The sequence below is a fragment of the Oenanthe melanoleuca genome, chromosome 6 (genome assembly GCF_029582105.1).
Source record: "Oenanthe melanoleuca isolate GR-GAL-2019-014 chromosome 6, OMel1.0, whole genome shotgun sequence".
Classification (NCBI taxonomy): domain Eukaryota; kingdom Metazoa; phylum Chordata; class Aves; order Passeriformes; family Muscicapidae; genus Oenanthe; species Oenanthe melanoleuca.
In genome coordinates, this window is record NC_079340.1 from 19,251,234 (window position 1) to 19,263,251 (window position 12,018).

The window sequence follows — 12,018 nt, forward strand, 5'->3', positions numbered from 1 at the left end:
GGAAGAAATTGAAGAGATACAGAAAGGATAATGTAAATGTTTAAACATTTCTGGCAAAATTTCCACTGACAGAAATTAACGCTACAAACTTGTTCTAGCTAAAAAGAGATAACCAATCCTGATGATTTTATTATCGGGACATAAAAAAAAACAAAAAAGCTCTGCTGCTCACTTCCATTTGCCATGTCGCAGAGCAAAAGAGAAACAGAACATCACTATTTAAGAACAATTGTTGATAAAAATGAGTACTGCAAAATCAACCAGGATGCAACATTTTGGATTAAATGGACAGAGCAAGTGGGTAAAACTCCACCACTCTGATTCACTTGGAGACCTTCCTGATGCCACCGTGCCTGTGCACACCAGTGTGTGTGAGGCTTTTATGGATCATCCTGTCAGTCCCTGTACCTCACTTGGTTTGATCAGCTAAAGCTTGGAAGCAGGAATGCCCTGTGAGCAGTGCACTGGATGCCTCTCAGTGCTGTGTGTCATACCTGAGCAGCCTTGCTGTGGCAGCAGGGATGTCTGGACTATTCCATGATGTCACTGAAGGCCAAGGCGCAGGCGGCTCTCTCGTCCCTGCCCTGGGGACTGTCCTGCAGCGGGGGGGACACGAAGCCCCGGTACTGCTTACTCGACTTGGTCAGCTTCTTCAGTTCACTGGTGAAGGAGATGCCTTTTCTCTTGTCATCTCGTGCTGCCTGTAAAAATTTTAAAAGTTCATAGAGATGGTTTAATGGCTGCTTGTTTGCTGGGAAATAAGGAATGAATATGAAAACACCTAAAATACTGCTAAGCAGCCTCCCTTTAGGAACTCAGTGGCTGTGCTTTCATCCAGGCACTTCCTTCTGATTGTTCTGAATAAAATAATTACAAATTATGCATTGTTAAAGATATGTTTAGCAAATTTGGTAATCTGTGCTTATAATACCATTACTTTAAAGCAACAGCAGCTGTGGATTGGTGGTTTTCGCTGGAAAGGAGAACACGGCTCCTTCTCCCAGCAGGCATGTACTTCATTCCTGCCATTTTTTAAAGCCTGAGATAAAGCAACAGAACAACTTTTTCACTAGGCAGGAATAAAGGGGACTTTATTCCACTAGCTTTTAAATTCTGCCCATTTGAATGGTCCTTTATTATGACGGGGGACATGACATGCACAGCCAGAAGGTTTTGAGAAACAGAAATCTGTAGCAGATAAAGGTTGTTCTGGATTTGCAGGCTGTCAGGGAATCGTGTTGCTGGTTGTAACTGATGGAGTTTTGCAAAGGAAAAAGTAAGGGAGGTTCAGAGAAAAGAGGAAATCTGCTTTTTACTGTAGTCTGTCCTCTCCACCTGCACTCATACCAGTCATGTCTCCCTTGCATGGAAAACAGGTTCACACACCTGATCTGTAACACCTGCTGCAAAGTATTCTATCTTTTACCTGAACCTGCTCTTTGAGCTTAAGGATGAATTTTCCTGCTCCCTTCCACTTGCTTTGGGCTTGAAACACACACTCTTGATCAGAGAGAATCCTCTGAGATGGTTTAGATGTTGAAGACTTTTTGTTTGCTGGCTCTTTTGTCACCTCTTCCAAGAGCACATAATCACTTGGGTTTGGATTGCTCAAAATGCTGTAGGAGTATTTGGCTTTGCAGAGAGTCTGTTTAAAAGCAGAAAAACAAAACAAGAACCAAGACATTTTCTCAGATTCAGCTACTAAACAGATTCTTCAGCTATTGCTGAGAACAAACCCCAGCTTAGCTTGTTTAAAACCAACTTCCAGCCCCCATGTTGAGGTGGGCACGTGCCCTTACCTGCTGTATGACATCCTGAGCCGTGCTGAGGCGTGGAGCTTTGATCACGGTGCGTGGTTGCTCTGGGGAGACGTCGTGTACCTGAACAAAGAAGCTGTCATCCTCAGAGCTGATGGCTGCTTCTTCCTTTGCTTCTCGAAAGACATTTCTCTCATTTAAATTCTACAGAGGAAATGACAAATTCATTTACTTCAGAGAGGTGAATAACAGCTGGTGGTCACACAAGGGTTTTATTACATGGAAATTGGAGACTGCAGCTGCCTCAGCTCAATTTTTTTAAATGCACCATAAGAGAGTTTTGACAAGCCACTATTGCTAATAATAAATAATAATAATGCTAGCAAATACCCATGTTTTCCAAAACCTGTATCTGAAATTCCTTTCATAGTAGGAGAGGAATAGAGATGTTTGCAAAAATGGTCCCTTAAATCCTTCCCTTATGTATACAAAATGTTGTTTTGTCATGTAATGGTGCCAGTACAATGGGAGATGGTGGAAAGGGTTCTTTTCTTCCCTGTCCCTGAACTAAAGCCAAAAGAATTTAGAGAGCTAGAATCTGAGCGAACGTTTTCCTGTGGTGTGGAGCAAGGGGAAGGCTGCATGTTTCTCTCTCCCTTTTCAATGACTACTGCAGATTTTAAACAGAATTCCTCCTTGAAGCTTCTCTCAGAGAATGCATTTCTGTCCAATGCCTTGGAACTCTTGGAACACAGCTTGGATTCATAAGCTGTAAATATGGGCTCTGTATTGCACTCTGTCACTGGACCTTGTTTTTCCAGTCAGATTTGCAGCTTTTCTAGCTCCAAGCTCTGAGGTTCTGCTGCCTGCTGAAAGGCTCAAAATTATGGATAATGCTTTGAGGTACTCACATCACAGGACAGAACAGCATAATTGTCACCTATGGTAAGGCAGATTTTAGCCCATTTTCTGAAGGTATGGGGCTTGGCAGCGCACATGCGGCAGCACACACTGACAGAGGCAGTGCTGCAGTCAGTGGAATTCAGTAGGCTGCTATTTCCACAAATTTCTACCTTGTCATTTTTGTTCCAAATAGATATAAAGGAAACCAAAACGTGGACTTGAGTAATATAATAGCAATTTTTCAAATGGAAGCTTTATAAAAAGTTCTGTCAAAATAAGCAGAAATACATTTTTTTCAGTTCAAAGTATACCAGAGGACCTCTGTCACATATATATATATATATATATTTATATGTAAAATCTGTGTACTAAGCAAGCATTTTTATTTGCTGAACTGACTAAAGAAAGCACCTCTGAAAATGGGATCATTAAGTGCCTTTCTCCTGCTTCTTTTGTCTCTGTCTCACAAGCTTGGGCACTAGCATATTTTAAGCTGTAGATGCTTTGCTCATAGTGTAAACTGAAGTCATCTTCCTCCTTTAAATTAAAAGAAATCACCTATTTCAATATTTTAGCCTATAATTGATAATTTAATCATCCTTTGAGGCTTTTAGGCTTATTCTTTAATATTAAAGAAGTTGCTGCTATCTAAATTGATGGTGGTTTTCTGGTGTTCTGTTATCTGTGATCCTTTGGTATTATCTCTATATTAATTTCCTATCACGGCATAATCTAGATTTGCATTAAATTAGAACTATCACTCCAAACAGAGTCACTGTTTGACTGACTCATAATGAATAAACACCACACAGCTGATACTGGAGCTGAGATCCAGCTGCTGTCACACAGGTGTATAAAGTCCAGTTGTACTTCTCAAGAGTTAAGTTTGTTTTTAAATAATGCACACAGCATTGACAGTACTCACCAAGCAGTGAAACAAATACTGCACCCTTTTGTTTTGTGGTCCTAAGAGCTATTTTTTGCTACTTTGTAAATAATAATTTATCTAAAACAGACTTACTTCCTCTCGAGTTTTAAAGATAATTCTTCCAACATATCCTTCTTCTGGGAACCAACTGTTTAAAAGCTGCACTAGCCCTTCTTCAGGACCAATCACTCTCTGGAATGGTGGTTTCCTGCATTCACTCTTTTCTTTAGATATAAAACTTTTCTCTTCCATCAGAAAATAGTCTGCAGCGCATGACTCGGTGCCTTTTATGGTAGCTAAGAGCTAAGACAGACAACACACAACAATCAGAATGCTAAATATAAACACTGCATAATTAGTAGTTATAAATGAGAATGAATAAGGAAGCTTTAAGAATCAGACTATTCTGACAGTGCAGGCAGGATTTCTGATGTGCTATTTATTATTCAGCTATTTTACTCCAGGGTAATGTCCTGTTCTCTTTAGCCCAGCCAAGCAGTTCAGCTATTCCAGACAAGGCAGTACTATTTAAGATTATTTCGGTCCTTTTTGGCTGGCCAGAAAATTTATTCATAATCCCAGGACAGTACAGTCTTTTCCCACTGCTAGAATAACAATCCCTGCTGAGTTAACTGGTTTTTCTACTCATGAACTTAGCCCTCTAACTTTTACTCTCTGTTCCTATGGTGCCTCAGTTCAAAGAATTGTGCAGAAATGTTTGCCTTTGTTGTAAGGAGAACCCACTGCCCTTGTTGACTAGAAAGATTGTTTTTCTCATCTGCATATGCCCAAATATTAAAATAGTAATAGGGAATATGTTCTAAGATCATAAACCCATTCTCTGAAGTCAAGATTGGGAAAATTCCACGGATTATGTTCTATGTTCTGCATAATTAATGCCACAGCAATGCATTTCTAACAGCACTCCTTGCTATGACAAATGAACTGCAACAACCCTGTGTGTGAGAAGGAGAGGGAGACAGAGGTCCAGAAGGATGTTAGTGTGGATTCTGGCAATGGAGAGTCTGCAATTCAGCAGGAAGCTCACCTGATGGAGCAGCTGTGCAGCAGTGGTCCCTGCACTTACACTGAAAACAGTGAAAGGCTCCGGGCCTGGAATTCCATGAACTGTCACTTTGTAAGTCACAGCAGCTTTCCTTTCTCCCAGGCTAAACAACTGTTCAGACAACATTCAACAGGTTACTGGATGTTTTTACACAGTCATTTCTCAGTTGCTTAAAAGAAACTGTACACACAAGTCGTAAGGGCCTTGACAAAGCAAAGCTGTTCAGTTCATACATGGCTCTTTCTTACACTATGGATCAAGGCATCTAAAAACCCCCAACAAACCCTCCAAAAGCCTGCATTGTATCTTGAAGCTGAAGAGAAGGAAGAAAAAGGAAGTTTTCCAGTGGGAATACATAAACTACCACTGGACAAAGGGCCAGCCTCCATCACTCATTCCCCATTCTGAGCTCAGATATTTGGATTCAGCATACAGATTACTGAATTAAAAGCTATAGCTCTGTTTTAACCTCCAAACTATTTGTTCTTCCTTTCTATCCTAGTAATTCACCAAGATACAAGTTTGGCATGTATTCACAGGAGGTAATATCTGCAACACATCTGCTCTACACACAGGAGCTCAGAAGGTTTTATCTAACATTTTAGGAGTCAGCAAAATGATAAAATACGTGTTTAAAGTTGCCAAAACACAAGTCACCCAGGTAACCCAACAGTAAGGACTTTTAAACAAAAATTGCATCTATGCACACATATTTTTAGATATACAAATATCTGTATGTATGTATACATATTTGCACATATAAACATACAGATGTGCACACCCATATATAAATCTGTATGTATTTATGGAACTGCAGAGTTCATCTTTTCTTGTAATAGAAAACAATTTTACTCTCATTATTTCAAAGTTATTGGTAATTTGCATCTTCTTTTTTTTTAGTCTGAAATTCTTTGCTTACAATTCATGCACAAAGGAATGCATGAGTTGCATTCCTGAAACTGACTGCTCATCCACACTCACCCAGTTGTGAAGCACATTTCTTGTTCTATACCTAAATACAGCAGAGGAGCCAGACTTTGCAAAGATTTACCTTCCCACAGTTTTATCTAGGTGGGATAACCTTACTTCCACCAAAGCAAAAAGCCAAACCAGTAGGCATTAAGGTATGTCTGAAGAATGTTCAGGTTTGAGGGTTAACATCTCTGAATACTCTGGCCCTATAAATCTTCACATCATAGTTGTTAGTAAATCAAGAATACAGGTAATTCAGGCATACAAACAAAAATTAAATTACCACAGATGCAGGCAGAGTGTTTCCAGAGGGACTTTCTTCCATTCTCCGACTGTTTATGAACAAACTGGAAATTTCTAATGTTTCATTGTGTAGGTTATGGAGCTGGACATGTCTGTAGCCTAAAGAGGAAAAATCCTTCTGTAAATACTTTGCCACATCCTAGGACACAAGTCTCATAAATGGAAAACTCAAATTTGCTGTATTTATAGCTACATTTTGCTACACAGATAGGATTTGAAACACTGTAATAAAACTGCATATTAACACTCTGTACAGAAGTGTAACAAATCCTACTGCTGAGTGGCTCACAGAGCAACCTGTCTTTGTTTTACCATAATATTCAATATAGTCATACATGAAATACTTAAATATCAGAACATGAATAAAGCAAGGTCAAATTCTGATTGGAAAATGCATGTGTATGACCAAATCTCCTCGTATGGCAACACAGAAGTTGTGTGATGTTACAAACTCCCTCACCAAGGATCACACAATTAGTGATGTTTCCTGATCTATCATTCACCCTTTTTTCACCCCTTCTTCATTCACTTTTTTTCACCCTTTCTTCAACTCCCCTCCAGCCATGGCTGCGAGAAGTGCACTTCTCCTCTGCACAGTCATCAGCTGTTACAGCAGCTTCTTGGGCAAAGGACAAGGCAGGAGTGAAACCACTCCAAGCTCCCTAAGGGAGCAGCCAGTCCAGGTGAACATAGCCCCAGGAGCACCCTGAGGATCAGAGCAGGTGTGTTCCACATGCCCCTGCCCCACCAGCAGCACAGGATCGGACTTTTTACAAGTCACTGGGGTGGCTGCCAGCACCCAGGGAGTCTTAGATCAGCACTGTACTGCCAGGCCATGGTGTGCTGTCTGGTATTTGCTCCCTGTCTCCTCTAGAAAAATGCAACTGATTAAAAACTTCCCTCTGGAAGGATTCAGCCCAGGAATCTGCTGGACCGTCCTGGCTTAGGAGCTGCACCATACCTCTCTTGAGCGCTTTCAGGGGAATGATTCTCTGAGCCGTTACCGCCGAGCTGTTGTTCTCAACGACCGCGAACCGGAGGAAAACCAAATCCTCGAAGTGCACGCGGAAAAGGAACTGCTCGTTCCACATGGGGTTGAGCGTGTTGCGGTGGATGGGCTTGGTGCGGAAGTGGCAGCTGTCCAGGGGCATCCCCAGCACGTCGATCTCGATGCAGGGGCTGCCCGTGCTGTTGCTGGGGCAAACGTTCTGGCCAGACACGATCTGCAGCCGAGGAGCACAGAGAACCATCAGAGGAGTAATCCTTTTGCTGTCATGTTCTGAGCTAAATACTGCTCAGCACACCCCTAAGCACAGTTTGTTAACACGCTGAATTAATTACAACACTCACTTTTGTGATTGCCAGGGCAGTAAGTTCAAAAGCACAGCTCCCTCAACCCTCCCACCCCCAACACCACTGCTACGGAATCTTTCCTCTGAAAAAATACACAATACAACTGAACATTAATCTAGAATGAATGCACCAGCCATGTAGTCAAAAAGGATCCCATTTTCTTCTCCATTACTCTAGGGTGATGGCACTGAGCTCTGGCTTGCTTTGGCATACACAACACAAGAATTAAGGGTGCAATTACCACAGCTGGGAGAATTCTGATTCTTAAGAATCTCACTTTTGTGACACATTTCCTGGAAAGGGACTAGCTTCTGAGAGTACATTTTTTTGGCCACAAATCCATGAATTATGTATCTTGTTATATAACTTACAAAAATATTTTTTCAAGATTCAGTACAGCTTTTCATAATGGCTTTTTGTGCAGCTTTTCAAGTGTTCACAAATGTGTAAAACATCAAGGCACATGCATAATTTTACACGGTTGTGTAGTCCCAGGAAAAATGCTTTCAGGACTGAGTTTCAACAAATACTGTGAAGGAAACAGGGGAAGTAACTATGGATACAAATCAGCCAATACAATAAAGTAAAGACAAATCTTTGTTCCTTTCCTCTCCAATTTCTGTTAGTTAGGCTGACCTTTGGAAGCAACATTTGAAAATTCAATCTTTTCATTTAGAAGCATGACTGTAATGCTGGTTAAAGACCGCAGTTGCACATTGTCTACATCCATCTGTTTGCCTGTATGAAATTCCCTTTTCATGCACTTACTGTTAAAGAATATATAGCTGGCTCCTTATTATCAAGGTCTCTTTCCAATGGACAAAAATGCTGGTACATTGAACAGTTCTTATCCCACAGAACTGGAGGTTTCAAAACATATCCACAGCCACCGTTAGCCTCAAACATTGCTGCATTGAGTTGCAGAGGAAGATCTGTGAAATGAAAGCAGCCAAAACTGACAGAGAGCAATGGTACAATGGAAAAACTGTAACAGTGAAGACAAAGTCATGTTTGAAGTATCTTTTTAAAAATTATTTTAGTTGTGTACTATTTCTTGTTTTCAGAAGCAGCTGTGATTTATGTATCCAATCTATCCAGTTATTACACAAAACTCCCCAAACAGTTTATTCTTTTCCTTTCCATTGTCTTTTCGGAACTGTAGGGCTTCCCTACATCAGTTCTCTGAGAAGTTTCTAGGAATGTGCCCTGAACTGCAGAATGAAAGAGCATTGTATGGATCTCCCATTGAAAATGTGAAGGAACATAGAATAGGACAGCAAATATTCCAAATATGTTTTGATGAACTTTAAAACTGCATCCAAGGCAGCACTTCCAAGTGAAAAATAGTTCAATACCTTTTCATGATTGAAATTATCAGAAAGGGATAACAGTTACTTGAACCTGGGACAAAAAAACAACCTTCAGCAATAAAATAAATATAAAAATGGAGTGTTGGTGTCCAGGCAGTTCTGGGTTATCAGGGGATCTGGTGCATTGGCATAAAGCACCTGGACTCTGGGGCTGCTGCTGTCAAGGACCAGACTGCTGTGGTATGAACCTGCTTGTGCAGGTACAGGAAGGTCCCTCAGGAGAGCAGGGAAAAGTAAACAGGAAAAACACAAATTCACGACTTAAGACCTTCTATCACATTCCAAAATCATTAAGGCTGGGTTTGTGCAGCCTCACCATCCGTTTGGTAGTTGAGAGCCACAAGCTGCACCCCGTGGAGCCAGAAGATGAGGGGGTGGGGGTTGGAGGAGTCGATGCGCGTGGCGGCGGGGTAGGTCCTCAGCAGCTGGCAGGTGGTGTGCTGGATCAGCTTCTGGGAATAGCGCCTGCAGAGGCGCTTGGCAGCGTTCTCGTTCAGGGACGAGATGTGGTAGCACTTGGGCGTCCTTATGATGGCGCTGAGGGAAGCTGGGGAGCTGTAAGGACAGCAAGGGTCTTCCCACGGCTGCCGCATCGCATCAAAGGGACCTGCAAAACAAACAGTGCCCTCAAGCCACAGCTGCAGGGCCAGAGACTCCAAAACTTCAAAGTTTGCTAGTGGAGTATGTGTGTGTGCTCTGGTTATGGTAAAAGTGATCCTGGAAAATGACACTACTCGGGACAAGTGTCACAGTCCTTCTCACAGAGTAAGAACAATCCATGAGAGGAAACACAATGTTCAAGTATGAAATAATACCATGATTAGATGTGCTAACAACCACTTTCATAAATAAACACCTAACTGTCTTTGCCTTAATAAAATAAAGGAATAAAATTCCCTTCTTCTCATTTATACATTTTACATGAGGAAGAGAGGCAATGAAAGCCATCTGCTGATTTTCCAAACAGACGGTCTACAGAGACTTCAAAAATTAAGGGAAAAAGGCAGCAAAATACGTATATGCTTTAGAATTAGGCCCCACAATTCTTCAATTTTAGGACACTGGCCTCTAGAAGGAAATCTCTCCTGTCTGCTGCAGTCATGCCTTTAGGCTGTAAGAAATACAACCCACCCTGAGCCAGAAAATGAGTCCAAAATATCTGTTTATGGCAATCACTTGAAAGGAAGGGGATCTGGGCCTTATTCCTGCTCCAGAACCTCTCCTGTACTTTCTCTGTATTTCTTTACATCTGTTCATAGGCAGATGCACAATTTCCAGGCTCACAAACTGAATCACCTGCAGAGTCTAATTTGCACAATTACATGTTTGGACTTGGCTGAATTTTAGGCTGCTAAGTTCTATTTCAGACAATAAAAATTCTTTTCTGGACCAGCCCAACAGTCTACTGGCTTTCATTTGTACTTTGAAAATATTCACTTATATCTTTAAAAATATAAACTTTGAGATATATAAAATATACATTAGTTTTTAATTGTTTATGAATTAGGGTCATCATATTTCTGATCAAGTAATTCTAATATTTCACACTCATCACTTCAATTGTAATAGTGGCACCGTAATAGCTGCTGTGCTAATGAAAAACCATTCCAAAGTTTAATGTTTTACACATTGGAAAGTATTTGATCTTTAACAACTTGGTCTGGTACATGTGTTGGATTACAGTGTCATTCCAAATGACTGGTGAAAGAAGATGCTAACTTTACCTTTCCCAGATGCTTTGGCAAGAGCAGCTGACTCCCCAGGGCTCAGCCTGCCAGGATTGTTGCCAAAAATGGACTTCCTGCTTTTTCTTTCTTTTCCTCTGCTAGAGCCAGATGGGTTTAGAGTTGACAAGCCTGTTCCCATAAATGTAAAATAAATGAGCCAAAAAACATGACCAAGAGGGCATGTCATTTTCCACCATTTATTTTACATTATTTTTGAAGGCATGAATACTCCTGTTATAGAGCACACAGGACAAGCAGTGTATTTTTCTCCACAATTTCATTTTAACACCTTTACATATTACACACTTTTATATACATATATATTATGTATTGTTTTATATATAATGCATATGTGTATGCATTTATATAACATATATAGAAACTCATATAAAACAATACTATATATAATTCTCTTTCTGTGATATAATTTTTCTCCATTTTACTTTTTGGCTTGAGAAAGGTAAAGGCTTTCTCTCAAATTAATAAATGGTCCAAATTGATACTAAAAAAATCTGCAGTAAGAGTCCCAATGTATTCGTCCTATAAATAATTTTAAAAAATAAAAATATTTTCTACAGAAGTAATAAATCTGTACAGTAGTGAAGATCACGAGATTCATCTAGGTTACGATACCTACATAATTAAATGAATAGAATAGAATAGAATAGAATAGAATAGAATAGAATAGAATAGAATAGAATAGAATATGACATAATACAATATGTCCAAATGCTGTCGATTAAACTGTTTAACTTCAAAATGTTTTCAGAGTCATCTTCTGTTTATTTTTATTTCAGTGTTGGGAAATACAGTTAGGTGTGCAAAACCCATTACATATTTGATGGCCAATATGTACTAGGAGTGGAGCTAGAAAGCTCTAGTATAACTATTATTCAAACTTGTGCATTCTAGAAACATAATCATTAAAATCATGACCTGAATCCTGGTGAAGTAAACAGATTAATTCCACTTAAGGTTAATTTCTTTCTGTTGGCTTGGAGAGAGCACACAGCAGATCAAAATTAAAGTGCACAATAATTATTCTGACATCCACAGCAGTGAGATGTGGGATGCTCTCAGAGACCCAAGATGTATTTGTGATATAGAATGTAACAAAGCAAATACACCATTACATGCCTAACTGTGACTCCTAAAACATTCCACATTAATTCACATCAATTCACACCTGCCTAAAGACAGTTCTGGATTTAATACCAATATTTCAAATACAAATGTAAATCACAAAGAGGATACATTGGCCTCTTTCTGACTGAAGTCTGCCCACAGCTGCAAATTTTCAACTCTCAATCTTTATGGCATGTGTACATGTACTTACTAAAATTATGCACGCAGTTTCAATGGAACTGCTTGGGTTAGTAAAATCCAGAATACACATAAATGTTTTCCACGGTGGAGATGTATTATCTCTTTGGGCCAAGGCATACACATAAATCACAGAAGATGGTAGAAGCTGGGATCAAGGAATATGAATTGACTAGAAGAATGAGGAGCAAGGCACTGTGTACTTCCAGCACTACTTAAACCCAGTATTCAATGGATCAAATGGATTTGGCAAGTAAGATCTAGGTTTCAAAATCCAGTTGTGGAGACAGTCACTGAGGAAACAAACTAACCTTAT

General features: G+C 40.0%; 1 protein-coding gene across 1 annotated transcript in view; it reads right to left on the bottom strand.

Moving 5' to 3' along the window:
• The window catches only part of PLCE1 (phospholipase C epsilon 1), a 138,037-nt gene that overhangs the window by 4,436 nt on the left and 121,583 nt on the right, over positions 1 to 12,018 (bottom strand). The window contains exons 23-32 of the mRNA XM_056494713.1: positions 10,377 to 10,508; positions 8,969 to 9,259; positions 8,051 to 8,214; positions 6,891 to 7,152; positions 5,910 to 6,028; positions 4,637 to 4,765; positions 3,682 to 3,891; positions 1,800 to 1,961; positions 1,427 to 1,645; positions 495 to 701 (exon numbers count right to left, since the gene is read on the bottom strand). Coding sequence (XP_056350688.1) covers positions 531 to 701; positions 1,427 to 1,645; positions 1,800 to 1,961; positions 3,682 to 3,891; positions 4,637 to 4,765; positions 5,910 to 6,028; positions 6,891 to 7,152; positions 8,051 to 8,214; positions 8,969 to 9,259; positions 10,377 to 10,508 — 1,859 coding nt within the window. The 3' untranslated portion in view covers positions 495 to 530. The remainder of the gene's footprint in view (positions 1 to 494; positions 702 to 1,426; positions 1,646 to 1,799; positions 1,962 to 3,681; positions 3,892 to 4,636; positions 4,766 to 5,909; positions 6,029 to 6,890; positions 7,153 to 8,050; positions 8,215 to 8,968; positions 9,260 to 10,376; positions 10,509 to 12,018) is intronic.